The sequence below is a fragment of the Vigna unguiculata genome, chromosome 10, assembly GCF_004118075.2.
Source record: "Vigna unguiculata cultivar IT97K-499-35 chromosome 10, ASM411807v1, whole genome shotgun sequence".
NCBI lineage: Eukaryota > Viridiplantae > Streptophyta > Magnoliopsida > Fabales > Fabaceae > Vigna > Vigna unguiculata.
In genome coordinates, this window is record NC_040288.1 from 13,520,758 (window position 1) to 13,541,705 (window position 20,948).

The window sequence follows — 20,948 nt, forward strand, 5'->3', positions numbered from 1 at the left end:
ATGTTAGATTGTAGCGTCTCCAATTCCAGCTCTTACCAAAGATGACAATCTTTGAGGCGAACCTTCATTGACTTATCAATTTGTTAGATTAAAAGATGACAATCTTTGTTGCAAATCTTCATTGATTTATCAATGTGTTAGATTGTGGCATCCCTGTTTTATTACACGTTTTTCTCTTATTTATTTTTCTTTGTGCCTCTTAAGGATTAAAAAAATTGAGAAGCGATTATACTCTTTCATGGATAGGATCATATCATCTAGTATCTAGAGCAAGGTTCTAGTTTCAATATCCTCTTTTATCTTATTTTTTTGTCACATGAAATAGAACAAAAAAAACCTAAATTTTTTTGAATGTATGTGTTCTGTGCTTGTTTTGAAATTATGTTCTTCATTTTTCTTAGAATTTTGTAAGTAGTAAAACAATTAAGGTTTTATCCAATTCCGTTGAGTTTTTAATTTTTTTCGTGTTCTTCGTTTAAATTGTGCATTTCTACATTTAATTCGTGAAAATTATTTGTTTTTTTGTCTATCTGTTAATTGTAGTACCAATTAACTTATTACTTTGATTTTGCATGAGTTTAGGTGTTTGAAGGGCAATCTATTTAGTTTTCTTTGTTTGTGTGTTGAACTGCAAAGTTGAAAAGAAAAGAAAGAATAGTGGATCCAAGTCAAAAATGAAACAAATATATATTCAAAGAAAAGATAAAGAAAAGGTAAGGATCCAAGAGGAAAAAAAATAAAGAAAGAGTTCAACATAAACTTTTGTTGCATTTTTTTCATTTGTGGTTTATTGATCTATTTAATTGCAATCATTCTTTTTTTAGAGTCTTCGTGTTGTCTCATTTAACTCTTTTTTGTACTCTTATTATTTTCTAATTTTATTGTTTTGTGTCTTTTAAAATTCCTTGAAGTTTTGTCTAGAGTTTTGTATTTTCTTTGACCTCTTAAGTTAATATTTAGATCTCGCAACGCTTTTTACATTGATTGATTACTCTTTGCTTAAGCTATTGGAGTTCTTTGTCAAGTGTTAAAAGGAATTTGAGTGGTAAAAGGAAAGATAGTACATTTAAGAAAAAATCTATAAGTGTGATACATAAGTGGAATTGGAGTGAAACACTTAGAAGAGTGGTGAGGTCCTAAAAAAGTATATTTTATTATTACTAACATTTTCTTACAGCACATGGCTTCTTCCTAAAATAATGATCCTTGATCACCTAAGATTGCCACAATTATGGTTGCACTTAAGAAGCTCAACTTACAAATGACTCAAATGCACAACACACTCAATTACAATTTGAAAGGCTCCAAAACTCTAATGAAGATGTGAGTGTAAGATTGGATGGAGTGGATAGAAAAAGGAGACATGATGATTCAAACCATTCTTCTCATAATGATGAAGAAAAGCATGCTTTTATACCATAGAGGGGCCAAAGTCGAGAGGAGTTTGGGAACCACACACCTAGGAGGGATAATGATGAAAATGAACATGGTTCTAACCCAAGGCGAGGCCAAAGACTAGAGGAATTTTGGAACCACACACTTAAGGGAGATACATGGGGAGGAAGATTATAATCCCTAAACTTAATGGAGCTAATGACTTAAAAGACTACCTGGCATGGGAAATGAAGCTTGACCAAATCCTCAACTCTCATGATTATGAAGATGATGGTGAGGTTCTCATGGCATCCTTGGAGTTTGAAGCCTATGCTTTGAATTAGTGAAATCAAATTACCATAGACATCACTAGAAATAGGGGGTTGCCAATTTGTACATGGAAACAATTAAAAGTAGCTACGAAGGAAAGATTTGTGTCTCCTTATTATAAAAATGAGATTTACAACAAATTACAAATATTTACCAAGGAAATAGGAGTGTTGAAGAATATGTCCAAGAGATGGAAGTCAATGATTTGTCAATGATTCGTCAATGATTTTGGTTTAAATGCATTAAACATAAGTATGGTTTCAATTTAAAGTCAATTATACTTGAAGACATAATATCCTTAAATTTCATAATTAGGGTTCACAATAATTTCATAAAAGAAACCCTAAATTACATAATTAGGATTCATACTAATTTCATAAAAGAATCCCCAAATTCATGATTAGGGTTCATCTTAATTTGGAAGAAAAATAATTTGGGAACAAACATCATAGTGGGAGAATCATAAATCTAACAATGCATGTTATGATACCACATGTTAGTTATTGTAGTTTTCTTACATTCTTAATTCAATTCTCAAACATTAAGATAAATCATAATAGGGAGACACTACTTTGATCCATGAGAGATCCCACACGAATATATATACATTTTTTGATCTCATTGTTCTTCAACCACATTTTTTCAATCTATCTCCTTGCCTTTTTTTCTCCTCTCACTCTTTCTTGATGGTTAATAGTGAGAAAACTTTATAGGCAAAGACATAATCCTAATCCCTTTTATTAACCAACATCCACCAAATTTACTTTCAATTTTTATTTTATTTCTATAATTACTTCTCATAATAACCAATAAGTCCTTATATTTTTTTAAATCATATTTGGGCTCATTATTATATGTGACATGAATCACATAATTGAATTAATTTATTAATTAATTCCAACTGTTTTCCCCGAAGACAACCTAAAGTTAGAATCACTTTCTAACTCAACTAGAATTCTAATGGTGTGGAAATATTTTGAAATAGATATTTTAAAAGGTATTTATGAATTTAAAAATATATTCTCGAACATTTACCTTAGAAAATATTTTTATAATTCAGATGAGTATTTCAAAAAATATTTATAGATTTGAAAATACATTTTGAAACACACAACAAAGAAAAAAAAAGGAAGTGTAGGATTTTTATTATACTTTATAATGAGAGATAGTTTGACAATTGCATATTTTATGGGGTCCAAGGAGAAAAAACGGGGTGCAAGAGGAAAAAATCTGTATTTTTTTAAAATATTGTAGCTGCTTTCTTTTTTACATATTTTTGTTTCGGATTCTTCTATAGCTTTCGGATTAAAACTCGAACAGATTTTGAAAAGGCCGCTTCTTCCTATATACTCTTTTCTTTTCGCACCTGCATAAATTATTATATTCTTATTTTACCCTTCAATAAAAATATATTAAAAACCTTAATTTTTTTTCATCTTTTTTTCCTCAGCACCGTAGACTAATATGCCCCTCCCTCCATCGCTTATCTTTGTGATTCAAGTTCCCTCTACCATGCCAAAGTTGACGCCAGAAAGAAGAAGGAACATAATAGAAGCATGGATGAGTCCTCCACTACAAACCATTCTTTTTGTTCCTCACCCCTAACCACCCAGCCATATAACGTGAAGAGCGTGAAAAAGATGATTGGTAATCGTGTGGTGGGTGATGAAAGATTAAAGGAGAAAGAAAATTTGAAGATGAATCATGGTGGAAGAAGTTGTTTGATATATTTAAAAACAAAAAAACTTTTGAATTAAATATTTTAGAAGATATTTTCATAACACTCATTTAAAAATAAGCTTAAATATACATTTGGTCCCAATTTTTGTTATTTTTATTCAATTTGGTTCCTATTGTCGTTTTGTGTTCAATTAGATCCTCATTTTCGTCAAATTGTGGTCAATTTGGTCCTTTTCACTAACCGTGTTTAAATAGTTAACGTTTTTGAACATTACATGTCACGTGTCAGCTCCTGATTTTTAAATTTTTTTTTAATATTTTTTAATATTTTTTTAAATTTTTTTAATTTCAAAAAAATTGTCCACGTGTCAAGTGAATTCAACCCATTCTTCCACTCACGTAAGTTATTTTCAGTTCATACTCTTCTCCTTTGGTTTGATTTTTTGTGATTATAACTAGGGTTCACCATGGTAACCCATTTGGAATCTGTTTCTGCTATTTTCCAGCTCCCAAATCCGTTCTCAAAGTTGTGGTGCTTGTAGCTTAAGTGTCAGGGGTTTTTCTGCTATCTTTTGCAAGGTAAGGGAAGTTCAGGTTCACTTGTTCATTTCATTTTTCTGCTTGCTTTACTGTTATTTCACGATTGTATGGTTGTTATGCTTCTATGAGCTTATGAAATGCCTTATTGAGTTGTTTGGATTGTGTTTGTTGGACTATTACACGAGAGAACAGTGGTGAGCACTAGTTTTCTCGCCCAAGCGAGCACGTCTCGCCTAAGCGAGCACGTCTCGCCTAGGCGAGACTAACAGAGGCTCACTCAGGTTTCCTGCTCGAGCTGTCGCTTAAGCAACGAGTCTCTGTTTTGAGTGAGGTGCAGTCTCGTTCAGGCGAGGGGGGCTTGCCTAAGCGAGAAATCGCAAGAAGCCACTGTTCTTTTTTTTTTCGAGCTCTCGTCTAGGCGAAAGAAGCTCGCTTGAGCGAGACCTTCCTACCTGAACGAGAAGCTGGGTGAGAGGTGTGCTTGTTCTGTTTGTTTCTCCGTTCTTGGATGTTTTGCCATATGTTTGGATTGATTAATCTTGTGAAGCTTGAATTGGGTGGATATATATGAGTAAAATGATTTATGACCTGTGATGGATAAGTTTAACATGATCTTGGTATGCGAAATGCATGGAATGTTTGGTTATACAAGTGGCATGGAATTGGCGTGAGAAATGATTCTATATTGATTGATGGAACACGATGTTGGTATGGTTAGGACGTAATTCCATGATAGTTTCGTGGTGGTGCCTCATTGGTCAGGACGTAATTCCATGAATCTCTAGGTGAGATCTCATGGTGGTTCCTTAGTTGGTCACAACGTAATTCCATGACCCATGTTAGTGGGAGTTCGTGGTGGTGCCTCATTTATATAATTTAGTAAGGATTCAAGGTAAGGATTGCATCCTTACACTCTAAAGAGTCAATTAGTCTCACGTAGAGCGTACTGGCTCCAATGGTGAGAGTAGCATGAGGCCTGGAACACTTTAGGGTTGACCTTGTGTGTGGGGATGAAATATTGTAACAATTAGCTTGGTAGAGCAGCTCAGTAGAGCAGCAAGGGCCACCACAAGTGCAAGCATCCGCTGAATCCGACTAATTATATGTATCTGGATTAGTCGTGTCTTGAGTCTTAGTGTATTGTTTGAAAGTCATAACATGATTGGTTGATATATGTATTTTGGACTATGAAAGTGTATGTAACTGTATAACAAATCATTTTCTACTCTAGCTTACCCTTTTGCTTGTTGTATGTTTTGTGTGTGTGGTTTTCTCTTTTTGTGATGATTATCAATTTATTGATGTGAGCAGATGCGAGAACTCCTCGTGGTCAACGGGGAAATGGTGATTCCGCTGCATAGCCATCTGGGTTGGATTCCGCTCATTTATGTCTTCTTTTAGGGTTGTGGCTCATGTATTGCCTTATCCTAGAACTTTATTTGGAATACTTTAGACCCCTTACTCTATTTTGTTACTAAATCGTGGTGTTGCTTAGTTTCTTTCCTGTTTTCTTCTGGATAACTGTAAGGAGTAGTGTTTATACTCCATGACTTTGCTTCATATATTATTGTGTGACATTTCATTTAATTAAGACTATTATTTAAATGAGGTGTTAAATAAACTAGAATATTATAATTTATGGGGTTGAAGAAAAAAGAAGAAGAAGAAGAAACAACCTTTTAAAAATCCCAAAAAAAACTTATCTAGATATGCTTTTACAATTATTATTTATTTAAACCTTTCTTAACTAATTTGGTTCTTTTTTATTATAAGATAGAACTGATTATGATAGATTATTCTTTTTAATATATAAATTATATTTTAGATTTATAATAAATAATTTATATTATCATGTTGTTCTAAATTTGTTTATTAAAATAACACATAAATCAATAATTCTTCTTCTGAAGTGTTTGTGATCTTAGTCTCATTCATTTCATTTCTATCTAATAATTATTTGGAAAATTCCACTTCTAGTAGTTTACTTTTTCTCAAAGGTAAAAGGCATATTTTATTTTTTCTGTATTGTTTTCTTCTAAAAATACTTTTGGAAAAAATTGTCAAACACTATGTAACTACTAACAAAACCAGGAAGCTTTGTCTAACATTTTCCTATACTCTAAAAAAAAAGAAAGAATAAAAGGTTTTTCTTGTTAGGTTCGAGTGCTTACCACTAAGCCAAAAACTATAGTCATTAGTCAGGACGCAACTCTTTTTATTTAAGAGTGTAATACAAGTCCAAGCGCCACGATTCATTCGATTGTGACCCAACCCACTTGGCCTCTCTACCACGAGACAATTGATGTCACCTGCAATAATTTTTCCCTCAACAATTGTTCTACTAGGAATCCCACACTTGGATTGTGACTTGGCACACTTGGCCTCCGCCACGGGACAATTGTGCAACCCGCAACAATCTCCCCCTTAATAATTACCCACTGAGAATCAAAGTCGTGACCTTGACTCTGATACCAATTGTTAGGATAAAGAAAGTTCAGTTTAAGGGAGGGCCACAAGAGTTAGAAGAGAACCAATATGGATGACAAATTATGTGACATGGGCTGATTTGGCTTATTTAGCTACAAAAGAAGAAAATATCATGATGTTCATAACTAAAAGTGATCCATTCTCTTTCGAAGAAGCACGAAAAAGTATAAAAGGCAAGAGGAAATGAAAGTTGAGATGAAAGCTATAGAGAAGAACAACACATGGGAGCTGACAGATCTACCAAAAGGTGTCAAACCAATTGGAGTCGTGTGGGTTTTTAAAACTAAGTTCAACGAACATGGAAAAGTAGAAAAGCACAAAGCAAGATTGGTGGCAAAAGGATATGCACAACGATTTGAAGTAGACTACACAAAAGTTTTTGCACCAATAGCTAAACTTGATACGGTAGGTCTAATTCTTGCACTTGTAGCTCAACATGGAGGAAATATTCCAAATTGATGTAAAAAGTGTGTTCCTTCATGGAGAATTTGAAGTAGAAGTTTTCATTGAACAACTAGAGGGATTTATCATAAGGGGAGACGAAGACAAGGTGTACAAATTGAAAAAGGTATTATATGGCCTTAAACAAGCACTAAGGGCTTGGTATAACAAGATAGAAGCATATTTTACGTGTGAATGGTTTGAAAAATGTTCCAGCAATCACACACTATTTACGAAGAAAGAAGGAGGTAACATACTTATTATTAGTCTTTATGTAGATGATCTCATCTTTACTGGAGACAATAGGAGTATGTGTGATAAATTCAAAAGCTCAATGATGAGAGAATTTGATATGCCTAACTTGGGAAGGATGAAATATTTTCTGGGAATTGAGGTTATACAAAATGAAGTTGGAATTTTTATCTGCCAAAGAAAATATGCTCGAGAAGTCCTTGAAAAATTTGGCATGAAAAATAGCAACTCTGTGAAGAATCCCATTATTTCTGGAACACGATTATCAAAAGATGAGACATGAGATGAAGTAGATTCCACCATGTTTAAACAAGCAGTTGGAAGTCTTATGTGTCTCACAACCACTCGACCAAATTTGATGTATGGAGTAAGCCTAATTAGTAGGTTCATGGCAAATCCAAAGTCATCTCATTGGCTTGTAGCAAAAAGGATTTTAAGTATATAAAGGCACCACTTATTTCGGTATACTATACTAAAAAGATAGCAAAAATGCAGGTCTTGTATCTTATACATATAGCAACTATGCTGGAGATTTGGATGATCAGAAGAGCACTTCAGGTTTTGTTTTTATTATGGTATCTAGAGCAATTTCATGGATTTCGAAAAAACAACTTGTTGTGAGTCTCTCAACCACAAAAGTTGAATATATTGCTACTGCACTTTGTGCTTGTCATTGTGTTTGGCTTAGGAGAATATTGAAACAACTTGGAGTTGCGGAAAGAGGAAGTACGAAGATTCATTGTGACAACAACTCTACAATTCAGTTGTCCAAAAAATTCAGTTTTCCATGGACGATGCAAGCATTTTGGAGTAAGATTTCATTTCTCAAGGACTTGGTAAATGATGGAACTGTGAAGCTGAGGTTTTGTAGCTCTGAAGAACAAATTGTTGACATAATGATAAAGTCTCTCAAATTGGAGCAATTTATGAAATTTTGTAGGATGCTTGGAGTAATTAACGCAATTGAAGTTTAAGCTCAATGTCAAATCATATGCATTAGCTTAAGGGAGGGATTGATAATCAATTAGTTTTTATTTCCTGTGTATACGAGCCATGAAATGTGGCCTTTCTGTTTTACTTCATTACGTGTAAAAGGTTATAAATGCTATCTGTTACTGCTCATATTTTATAACAAGACTTATCGATTCCTCTTCGATTCATGTTTACCTTTCATTTCTTACATTTCTTAACCATATAAAGATAATGTAAAATAAAGTAATATGAAATAACAAAAGTTGTTTATACAGACAATAAACCACATCATTGGAGAAAAGTTTGAGTTAACATTTACCTTCCCTTTTTCACCTCATCTTCTCGAGAACTTTCTCTTACAACCTTAGATGATATTTTTTAAGTGATTTTTCAAAACTAATTAAAAAATGTTATCTTATGTTATAAGAAAAAGGTGTCAAGATTTAGTAGTCAAAATATCATTATTCTATTTTCTTTTTCATTTATCCATCTCAATAGGAAATTGTGAATCCTCTCCCTTTACATAACCCCTTTGTTAACATATAAAAAGAAAGAATATGAGAGAAAGACTTAGAAACACAGTTTGCTTCTAAATATAAATTTGTAACAGCCACAGATGAAGATGCTCCTAAAAGCTATGTACATATATTTTCAGCATCAACACAAGATTTTTAAAGTAATTCTACATTACTGTTTTGACATCAGCAATATCTCAGCAGAATTTTAAGCCAAAAAGCTGGTTGATGCATCAGTCCAAGTTCAAACATGCATTACCAATTCACAATGTCATCCCCCAGAAACTTATTTTTCTCAAAATGAAAATGAACTTTGAGTTTTCTTCTCAGTCTTTCTTTTGGTCCTTGTTTTGTTCATTGATGAATAAAGAAAACAATAGCACAAGAATACCTCCAAGAACTGAAACTCTTTTCCAATCAGCACCTGAAGATGAGGCAACAGAATCAACTATTCCAAAAGTCAGCAGGCCAATAAAGAAGAGATAAACATTTTTCAAGGTTTGGTTTTCACTGTTTTCTATTTTCACATCTTTGATCTTTTCCACCTCTTCCTTGGGTTTTTCTTTATCAGCAAGTTCCTTCTGTCCAAGGTTCTTAAAGAATAGTCCTTCGTTTCGGTCCTTCTGCATTTGGTCCTCGAACTCCTCTATTTTCTTTTCACTCTCCTCAATCTCTAGTTTGTTAAGTTCAGTAGATTCCTCGAATGCTAGCATTTCGCTCTCTATGTTTGCTGTTATCTGTTCATCACAAATCAATGTAAAAGGGTCATTCAGATTGAATTATGCAGTATTTTTGAGGTCTGTTGTTCTGTTTAAGGTTTTAATTTTGTGATTACATTATTAATTGATATTTTCCTTTGTAAGGATTTCATTGTAAAAACTACTTATTCCTCACTGATTTAATTAAATTTGTATATTTTTAATTAAGATTTTATCAAATTTTATTTATTTATTAGATATTTAAAAGTCTTAAATTTTTTAATTGATTTTATCCCATCAATATTTTATATACAATTATTAAAAAATATTAGATTTCGTAATTACTTTAAAATAATATTAATAAAACTATTCATTTAAAAAGTTAATTTCGTCATTATATAACCTGTTCATCTTATTTTTATATATTATTTTTAACATTAAGATGATCATAACTAAAAATATTAAAGATTTATGATACGAAGACTAAAATTAACTAAAATAATATATAAAAAAACACTGAAAATAAATTATATTCAAGTAAAGAAACTAAAAAAAAAGTAACATTATATAACTATAAAAACTAAATAAACAATATTATTTTAGAACATTCATTTCAAAACTGAAACTTCATGAAACTTAAATTTAATCTGAAAATTGAATCTAACGATGAGTAAGAAGAAGAACATTGAATTAAAGGTTAAGAAGTTGAAGAACACATACTCTGGCACCAGCTTCATCCAACTCTTTGAGAGCATCTTCTCCGATCTTGTCAAACTCAGCTTTGGCCTCTTCCCCAAACTGCGACAAATACGCAGACCTCTCCTCCAGAAAATCGGTGAGGCGAACCTTCTCCGTCTGAAGCATGGCGATTCGTGCCAGAAGCTCTTGGCTCTTAGCATCTCCTTCCGCCGAGGAACCCTCGGAATCGGACTCCTGCGACTTGCAAACGCACCAAACGGAACCTCTCACGGTGTGGGGCGGCGCGTTGTGGAACGCGTGCAAGGAAGCGTGAACAATGGGCTTGAGGGCAATCATTTTCTCATGCCTATTTGAGTGAGTTTATTTGTTTTCAAATGGAGATGTTTGCGTTATCTTTTGAGGGAATACTAAACAGATAAGGATTGTGTTAGTAGCTGGGAATAGGCGTATGCTTCTTGTGTGTACTTTTTTTTCGGTTTTGTTTTTCGTTGTTCGGTGAAGGTTTGGATAAGGGATGAGTGTTTTTGTTTCATAGGGTGACTTTTATTTTATTTATTCTTTGGTTTTAATTATTTTAAATTTCTTTCTTAAATTCATTTTCATAAAATCTCACCAAAATGTATTTAATATATTTGTAAATACTTTTAGATATTTTAATTTTAGTTCTTTGTTCAAAAGTGTAGGTTAATCGAGTATTTGCTCTATAATTTTTTTTAACTATTATTTTATTTTATTTTGTAATTTTGTTTATATATCGGTTAAAAAATATAAATTATGGCTAATATGAAAATAATACTGTAATTAATATAAGATATTGAGTGAGGTTTAGTATTTTAATTGAATACATGTTGAATATCGAGGTCATATGTTTTTTTTATGGTTTCTAATATTATCACTTACAATGATAAAAAAAATTATCTTTTTCCATTATAATTTAGGGGAATGTCTTTGTTATTCAACTTAAACAAAAAAAAAAAAGAAAAATTACTTAACGTATTATATTAACCACAATATTTATAGGTTTAATTACTCGAACACTTTGAGAGTAGTGTGCCAAATTGATATTCACTTTTTAAAAAAATATCAATTTGGTCCCTAAATGAGGTAATGTGAAATCAAGCCTATCTCGTTAGATTCTCAGAGGCGACGTTAAGATTGTGGTTATGTGACAATGGAAAATGGATACGTGTCAATTGATAACGAATATGTGTAAAAAAAAATTGTACAGTTACGTGTACAAGATCTCATTTTATGGTGTGAAGATTGACCTTTTGTCCTAAAAAGTGGTTTGGTTCTATGTCTTCTTCTCCTTCGAAGTTTCTTATTCAACCCTGAAGAGGTGGTGGTTGATCAATTGCGGAATGTCTCACAATTAAGGTTGTGCATGTTCTGCATGGGGTACACAAAAGCACAACGTCTTCTCCCATGGTGGTTCATATAGGAGCGTCGGTGGAACACCAATTTGCTGTTGTAGGAAGGTTGTAGTGTTGAGAGTGACTAAAATAGTTAAGAATGGTGGAAAACAATTTTGGGGTTACCCTAACTACAAGGTATGATTTATGGTTTTAATTTTAATTGAACCTATAATTTTTTCCTTTTCGTAAACAGTGTTCTATTAACAACATTCTTCTTTTTGTTGGTTTCTATAAACAACAAAGTGGTGGCAATGAAGAATTTAAAGGGTGCAATTATTTCAAGTGGTTTAATGAAGATAATGGGGATGAAAGGGATGCTACCATTAGAGACAATGGAGAAAGATCTACAATCTGAAAAAGTCCCTTATGATCTTTGAAAAATGGGTTAAATTTTTAATAAGGATTATATGTTTTCTAGGTTTGATTAATGTAATATTGGTTTGTAAGTTGTTCAAAATTCCATGAAATGTTGTAAACATGGTTCGTGTAGTCATTTGGAAGCTATGTATTGGGTGTTTATTTTTGTAATGGATTTTTATTAAATGAATGACAAGTCTTGTATGTTCTTGTTAAGTAAATTTATTGAATGAATGAAGAGTTTGAGTAATTTACATAGAAGCATATATGCTAAGCAAAATAAGGTGCATAATAAGGACATGAAGTAAAATATGGGCTAAATCATATATGTTAAATTATGTTGCAAATACACATGAAATTAATCCCAAATGCCTCTGAATACATAATATTGTTCTTCAAAACACTTAAGGTGCTAAGCAAAGTAGATAACATTGTTGTTCAAAACACATAACGTGCTAAGCAAAATCAATTGCTAAGCATTTCAATACATAACATTGTTCTTCCAAATTATATGGCTTCCAAACAAAACAAAATATTAATTCAACTTCCAAATACATAGACAATTACAAAATGAAGTGAAATAAAGTCTTCATGGCTTCCAAATTGGGACCTTCCTATATGGAAATTTCTCTCTATAGATGGCTCTTGTAGTTGGCTGACTTTGGTGGGATGCATAAATCTGAGTTGCTTGTGTTGGCAGACTTGGTTAATGTGGTTTAGGTGGAAAAATTTGTTGACCTACTTTAGTCTCACTTGCCTAACTTGGCTAAATTGGCGGACTTGCAGTGATCTTAGTTGCCTGAGTTAGCTGTGTATGCTGACTTGATTGAAGTGGTTCAGATGGTTGGGTTGGATGAATTCCTTTAGGATGTTCAGCTGTTGTGGTGCCTTGCTGTGTAGTTTGTGAAGTTGGTTGTTGTTCTATTTGAGGAGCTTATGGGCAACTATTATTTTTTGTCCTAGTTGCATGCATATCCCACATCTTTTACGTGTTCCAATTTGCCTTAGTTGTGTGTCGTCCTTCTTCAACTCCTATGACTCTAGTCTTCATTTCCTTTTTGGTCTTCCAGGCAAGACCCTTTTAGTAGGAGGATAACGTCACTAGTAGAAGTCATTTCCCATAGATGAGGATTGTTGACAGGGTATATTATTAACGAATATGTCTCTTTATAGGTTGACTTCAGAAACCAGTGTGGGAGGAATTCTTCACCATTCAGATTTAAAAATTTGATTGTAGTGAGTGCTTAACAACATGGAATTGCTAATATGGTCCATTTCCTATAGCCACATTCTAGTTTATCTATGTTAACCACAAATTTCTCCCCAATCATGAAACTATGGCTGACCTATCGTCAGACCAACTGTTAATGAAGTAAAATTTGTTGACATAAATAGCCTGAATGTTTTGATACTTGAAGATTTGATGAAGCTTTGATGAAGGTACATGAAGCCATTACCTTGGAACAAGTTGGAACCATGCTTACATTGATGAAGATTTGATGTTTCACGTATTGATCAAGCCTTGTGTGCGTGCTCTCTATCTGGATTAATCATAGGGAAAACAAGCTTGAAGATTATAATTCATGTTGTAGACCATTTTGCCTTAATTATATGTATAGGGTCTTTGTTGTGTCTTTTAATATGTTGAAATATTTTTCAACAGATTTAATGGTGTCTTTTAATCTGTTGAATGGATTTTTAACATATTAAAAGGTTAGCTGCAATAGTTTTAATTGACACATATTCAACTAGTTGATTTATTTTGTAATTAACTATTTTCACTTAAATTAAGTGAAATCGACCGATTGATTTGAAAATCAACCTGTTGAATTTCATAATAGTTTGACTATAAGAGTTATATTTTTTGAAAGAGAACCGCCACATTTTACACGTAAAATGTGATAGTTTACGTTACTTTCCCAATATTCCCTTACCTTGTGTTTGGATGAAGCATTTCAACAATTCTAAGAAATTGAAATGCATTGCATTTGAAATTCTTGCAATTGAATTCCTTTAATTTTCTAAATAATTTGTTTAGATAGAGTAATTAGAATACCTTATATTTCAATTTCTTGTTTAGATAAAATAATTGAATTTCTCATATGAGATAAAATTTCATTTTAATAATATTTATTTTAATATATAATTTTTTAAATTAAATTTAACAAATATAATTGTCAACTTAAAATATTTAAATTCGATTAAATTTCGATCGAGCTGACTCGACAAAATTCAGCCAAATTTTGGCGGGCATAAACTTAGTCCAATTTGGCCAAATTTAGGTCGGAGCCAACTCAGTCAAATTCAACCAAATTTCAGTCGTGCTGACTCGACCAAATTTTTCCAAATTTCGATCATGGTCGGTCGACCCTGTTTGGATCGTTGGGTCGGTCAGAACCATTTGGGTCATCATGCCGGTCGAGCCCATTAAGGTCGTTGACCCATCCAGAATTACCTAGGTCGTCGCCCCCCAGCCCGTTTGGGTCATTGGGCACGCCTGACCCGTTTGGGTTGTCAGGTTTATTTGGGTCATCTGGCCCAACTGGCCTGTATGTGTCGTAGAGCCCGTTTTGGTAGTCGAGTTTGCCCGACCTGCCTTTATTGTTGTCTCGCTCAGCCCGTCTTTGTTGTCGAGCTTGCCCGTTTTGTCTAGATTATCGGGCCGACTCGGCCCGTCTATGCCATCGGGCTAGCCTGACCTATCTAGGTCATTTGGGTTGTCTTAGTGAAATTGATACCTCGAATCTTGAACAATGAGGAATTCAACAAATTGCAGAATTTCAATTTCCTTCCTTTTTGAGTGAATTTCAAATTCTACTATTTTAGTGATTTAAAATACTTAAAATTTCTCAATTTCAATTTCCTTATAATTTCCTCATCCAAACAAGTCATCTTATTTAAAAGAAATTCAAATTCTACAAATAAATGAATTGCTCTCTTAAATTACCTCATCCTATAACTTCATTTCCCCCAACGTTTCATCCCTCACTTTTTCTAGCTCACATTTCGAATTCCCAGCTTTTCATCCTTCACTTTTTCATCTCGATGCTCCAGTGAATCACATTTGGATCTCTCGCATACCAAGCTCTAGTTGAATGATAAGTTTACGAAAAGAAATTGATTTACCTTGTGTTTGGATAGAGCATTTCAACAATGCTTAGAAATTGAAATGATCTGTTTTTGAATTGCTTGTAATTAAATTCCATTCATTTTTTAAATACCTTGTGTTAGTGTATAGCCGGGTACATCCCGACCCAATAAGGGGAAAATGGTCGGGATCATCCCGGCCCAGGTACGAGCACCCTCACACTCTGGCCCAACTGCGAGGGCTTGGATCTAACGCGACGCTGACAGCCCAATAAGTGTGATGGCCGGGTACTTCCCGGCCTTCTTGGCCGAGTACATCCCTGCCCAAGGGAGTGGCAGATGGAACATGTTATTATGATGCAGAGGTACAGAGGAGCAGCGCGCAATCTCAGCCAAAAAGGAAGGAGTTGATATTTGGCGAAGTACAGACGGGCAAACCCCAAAAAGGAAGGAGTTGATATTTGAGAAGTACAGACGGCCAAACTGCAAAAAGGAAGGAGTTGATCTTTGACAAAAGTACAGACAGACAAATCTTAGAATGGAAAGAGCTGATCTTTAACAAAGACACAGAAGAACAATCTCAACCAATAAGGAAAGAACCGATGCGTGTAACCTCAGTCGGAAAGGGAAAGAATCGATCCTCGAATACAAACGACCCACAAATAGTAGTAACTGGTCCATTAAGAAATTAGTATAAATTAAGGCCTAGTGAACAGGTAAAGGTACGCTTTTCTCACTAACCAATTACACCTCATATCAATCAGTTTCTGACTTGATCGTCAGAGTGCCTGCAGGTACCCCCACCCCCGTAGTGCAAACGGTAGGGAGATCCAGGAGGAGTCCAAGGAGGAACAGGAGGAGGTTCGACACAGAGGGTTCTTGAGATCGTCTGGTTCCGTACTGAAATAGTATCGATCAGGTACAATTGGCGCCAACTGTGGGGCCAGACAATTCTCAAGCAGGATGGTGTCGACAAGAGTAGTAGTCGATCAAAATACAGTAGTAGCGGAGATGCAACGAGAGATGAACCGCTAGTTGGAGGAATTGAGACGCAAGAACGAGGAAGAATTAAACGCCCTAAGAGAGGAGAACCAGCGGATGCGAGCGCAAATTGAGCAGAATCCCCCATAAAGGGAGGAATCACGTAGCAATGAAGAGGGAGGGGACGGTACCGGGCGAGATGAGTCCCGAGTACAGACCACCACCAACCAAACAGAAGCGAGGCCCAGAGCAGCCAGACGCCACCCCTTCGTGGACGGGATCATGGAAGTGGAACTTCCCGCGCGTTGGAAGGGGTTGACTATGAGCCAGTACGATGGCACTACTGATCCGTAGGAGCACGTAGACGTCTTCACCACCTAGGCAGGATTGTATACTTCGGATGACGCAATCCTCTGTCGTGTTTTCCCAACATCCCTAAAAGGACCTGCACTCAATTGGTTCACACGATTACCACCCAACTCTATCGATTGTTTCGATACGTTAGCCACCCGTTTTGGCATACAGTTCGCCATCAGTAAGCCACACCATCTTACTTCTTTGGCATTGGTGAATATACGACAGGAAAAAGGAGAGTCTCTATGGGAATTTATGGAACGATTTGGGAAGATATCCTTGATTATCTCTAATTTGAATCCTGAGGTTGCCATGCACCACCTCATAACAGCACTAAAGCCTGGCCCTTTTGTTGACAGTCTATGCAAGAAGCCCGTGAACAATCTGGATGAGCTTTGGACCAGGGCCACCAAATTCATGCAGATGGAGGAACTGAAAGAATTTCGCAATACAACTCGATCAGACGCCTAGGAGAAGAGGCACCATGATAGAGAGCGAATGTTAGCACCCCGATCCGGCCACAGGTTCAAAGACTCTAGGCACCTGAAATACAGCAGGTACACGCCCCTTGTGTCCAACAGAGCCAGAATTCTAGAGGAAGCATTGAACACCGATCTAATAATAGCCCCTCGAAGGGTTCCGACTCCCCCGAACGCCAATACCACCAAGCATTGTTGGTATCATCGAAATTATGGGCACACAACGGAAGATTGTTTTACCTTGAAAGACAAAATCGAGGAATTGATACAAGCAGGACACCTAAGAAGATTTGTAAAACGGGAAGGCGGGGGATTCTCTTTTAGGGGAGAACGAGAAAAACGCTACGGGGAACAACCACGAAGGACATCAGGATACCGAGAAAGGGAAGGAGAAGGCACCCGAAGAAGGGCCGAACCCAAAAAAGATGATAAGCAGGATACGAGAGAAAGACCGCTGAGAGGAGTAATCAATTATATTTTAGGAGGCTTTGCAGAAGGTGGAGCCACTACGTCCACAAGAAAGAAGTACGTACGAGCAATTCAGAGCATCAATGTCGTAACAGTATGTCCCAGGTGGCACATGCCACCCATCACGTTCTGAGACGATGATTCCCAAGCGATCGACCCCCAACATGACGACCCAATGGTGATATCAGTAGAGATCGAGGACTTCGCAATAAGGAAAACCCTGGTGGACTCGGGTAGTTCAGTGGACATCCTATACTGGGGCACTTTCAGAAAGCTGAGAATTCCAGAAGGGAAAATCCAACAGTACTCAGAGCTGATCGTGGGCTTTTCAGGAGAGCGAGTGAATACGAAAGGCTACGTTGACTTGTTCACCAAATTCGGGACATGAAGCGTAACGCGAATGGTAAAAATTCGATACCTTATTGTTGATGCTCACACCTCTTATAATATTTTGCTAGGGAGACCCTCGTTGAATACGCTTGGTGCAGTAGTCTCCACATATCACTTGGCCATGAAGTTTCCGTCAGCTTCAGGGGACATAATCACTGTGCACGTAGATCAGCTGACTGCTCGCAGATGCTATGTGGACAGTTTGAGAGAAAGACAGTTTGAGAAGGTCTTGGAGGAAGCGGAAATAGACTTGGATCCTCGGGTCAGCAGCGAGGAGAGGGTGGAACCAATTGAAAGTACGGAAGAATTCCATTTTGATGAGCATTGGTACACCCATGTCAGCAAGACACTTGTAAAGACCCCTGAGATGTGGGAATTATTACAAAGGAACGTTGATTTGTTCGTCTGGAGCGCGACCAACATGCCAGGCATTGACCCGAGAGTAGCCAGTCACAAACTGTCTATTTTTCGGGAAGCTCGGCCTGTTGCTCAGAAGAGAAGAAAGATGGGGGGAGAAAAAAGGGAGGCAGCCAAAGCGGAAGTACAGAAGCTAATTTCGGTAGGCTTCATCAAGGAGGCCACCTACACGACCTGGCTAGCCAACGTAGTGTTGGTAAAAAAGGCGAATGGCAAATGGCGGATGTGTACAGACTACACCGACCTTAACAAGGCGTGCCCTAAAGACATGTACCCTCTCCCAAGTATCGACAGATTGGTAGACGGTGCAGCTGGACACAAGGTGCTTAGTTTTTTGGATGCATACTCTGGGTACAATCAGATCCCAATGTATCCTCCTGATAAAGAAAAACAGTGTTCATCACGGAGGAAGCTAACTTCTACTATGAAGTCATGCCTTTTGGCCTAAAAAATGCTGGAGCCACATACCAGCGGCTGATGGACAAGGTGTTTCATCATCTCATCGGAAAGTGTATGGATGTCTACGTCGACGACATGGTAGTCATGTCAGATTCACTCGAACAACACGTCAAAGATTTGGACGAGGTCTTGGCAGCCGTACGGAAGTATGACATGAGACTGAATCCATAAAAGTGTGTTTTCGGGGTTGCAGGCGGGAAATTCCTGGGTTTCATGTTAACCCACAGGGGAATAGAGGCCAACCCCGACAAGTGTCAAGCAGTTGTTAACATGAGAAGTCCAGCCAACATCAAGGAGATACAAAGATTGGTGGGGAGGCTAACTGCGTTATCACGTTTTATGCCTAAATTAGGAGAAAGAATCCAGCCGATGCTTAGGCTCATGAAGAAAGCACAAAAATTCGTATGGGATGAGGCTTGCGAGCAATCTTTTCAAACATTGAAGGAGTATTTGTCTTCTCCCCCAGTACTACAGAAGCCTAGCAAGGGAAAACCCCTGTTAGTATATCTAGCCATCTCTACCAATGTTGTTAGCACGACCATTGTACAAGATCAGGCGGGGGACCAGCGACCCATATACTTTATCAGCAAAGCCCTACATGATGCAGAATTGCGGTACCAGACAGTGGAAAAGGTAATTCTAGCACTCGTGATAACAACCAGACGATTGCGACCATACTTTCAAGGGAACTAGGTAATAGTCAAATTTGACTACCCAATACACAAAGTATTGAGGCGACCCGACCTCGCTGACCGAATGGTTGGGTGGTCCGTAGAACTATCTGAGTATCATCTTCGATGTGAAGCCCGAGGGTCGATTAAGGGACAATGCCTGGTAGATTTTGTCAACGAATTAACAGGAGATCTTGACGTACGCGAGGAAGGCTGGATCCTGTCGGTGGATGGCTCCTCCAACACGAAAGGCGGGGGTGCTGGAATTGTTTTGCAAGGGCCGAATGATTTGGTACTCGAGCAAGCCTCGCGCTTTGGCTTTAAACCCTCTAACAATCAGGCAGAATATGAGGCATTAATAGCGGGGTTGACCCTCGCAGCAGACATGGAAGCAGATACGGTGACATGCCGAATTGATTCTCAGCTGATAGTAGGACACTTGGATGACACTTTCCAGGTAAAGGACTCCCTCCTATTACGATATTTTCACGTTGTGCAGGGCATGTTGAACATATTCATAACAACAAACGTAAAGCATGTTGATAGATACCAGAATTCCATAGCCGACTTGCTCTCGAAGTTGGTGACTGCCAAAATAAAGGGGCAACATCATATAGTGATCCATGCCACACTCGACCGTCCTACTGTAACCTTGACAGAATGCAATACTACTGAGACAGTCGCACAAGAGGATGAAGAGTGGATGGCTCCTATTATACAGTTCATTCAACATGGTGACACAGGCGGAATTGATGACCCTATCATGCGTAGAAAAGCTTCTCGATTCACTTTGGTTGGTGAAGAATTGTACAAACGAGGCTTCTCCAACCCTCTGTTAAAATGCATCACAAACCGCCAAACCCAGTATATTATGGAGGAGTTGCACACGGGGATTTGTGGCTTACATTCAGGATCTCGAACCATGGCAGCTCAGGTGTTACGAGCAGGATACTATTGGCCGACTGTAAAAGAAGACTGCGAGAAGTACGTAAGGAAATGCGCCCAATGCCAACAACACGATAACATGATACATCTCAAGTCAGAAGAGTTGCATGGTATTACCTCCCTTTGGCCTTTTGCCAAGTGGGGCATGGATATCCTAGGGCCCTTCAACCCAGGGAAAGGTCAGGTAAAGTTCCTGTTGGTGGCTATAGACTTCTTCACCAATTGGATTGAGGCGGAGCCACTGGCCCTGATCACGGCCCAGCAGGTACAAAAGTTTGTGTGGAAGAATATAGTGTGCAGGTTCGGCATACCAAGCATCGTCATAACAAATAATGGTAGACAGTTCATCGACAAGGGGCTAGCCGAGTTCTATAAGGGACTCCATATCCAACATATTACCAGCTCGGTCGAGCACCTACAAACAAATGGGCAAGCCGAAGCAGCAAACAAGGTCATACTGCGAGAGCTTAAGAAGAGGCTGGGAGATACCAAAGGAAGGTGGGCTGACGAGTTATTAGAGGTCCTATGGACATATCGTTGCACCCCGCAGTCAACAACACAGGAGACACCCTACTTCTTAGCCTATGGAGTAGACGCAATGATCCCGGTCGAGATTGGGGAGCCCTCTTTACGAAGGCATTTGTTCAACACACGTTTTAATAAAGAAAGTATGCTAACAAGCCTAGACCTGGTTCAAGAGCTCTGAGATCAGGTGCGCATTCGGGAAGAGGCAACCAAACTAAGGGCCCAGCGCCGCTATAATACTAAAGTCAAACCCCGGTCTTTTCACCAGGGAGATCTAGTATGGCGTATGGCAAGTGCTGCCCGGAAGCATAAAGGGAAGTTCTTGCCCAACTAGGAAGGACCATTCCGAATCAACAAAGTTGTGGGAAACGGCGCATACAGGTTGGAGCACCTATCTGGTGCCCCTGTCCCG

At 37.2% G+C, this 20,948-nt stretch overlaps 3 protein-coding genes across 3 annotated transcripts; 2 read left to right on the plus strand and 1 right to left on the minus strand.

Moving 5' to 3' along the window:
• Positions 1-8,634: 8,634 nt before the first annotated feature.
• LOC114166333 lies at positions 8,635-10,501 on the minus strand. The gene is made up of 2 exons (XM_028051045.1): positions 10,010-10,501; positions 8,635-9,328 (listed from the first exon to the last, which is right to left on the minus strand). Exons 1-2 carry the CDS (start codon positions 10,322-10,324, stop codon positions 8,918-8,920), a joined length of 726 nt encoding a protein of 241 aa, XP_027906846.1. The 5' UTR covers positions 10,325-10,501; the 3' UTR covers positions 8,635-8,917.
• A 7,028-nt stretch (positions 10,502-17,529) lies between these two features.
• Positions 17,530-18,384, plus strand: LOC114165268. Its single transcript, XM_028049926.1, has one exon. The coding sequence runs from the start codon at positions 17,530-17,532 to the stop codon at positions 18,382-18,384; it is 855 nt and encodes a 284-aa protein (XP_027905727.1).
• Positions 18,385-19,151: 767 nt separating this feature from the next.
• On the plus strand, positions 19,152-20,717 carry LOC114165269. Its single transcript, XM_028049927.1, has one exon. The coding sequence runs from the start codon at positions 19,152-19,154 to the stop codon at positions 20,715-20,717; it is 1,566 nt and encodes a 521-aa protein (XP_027905728.1).
• The last annotated feature ends 231 nt before the right edge of the window (positions 20,718-20,948 follow it).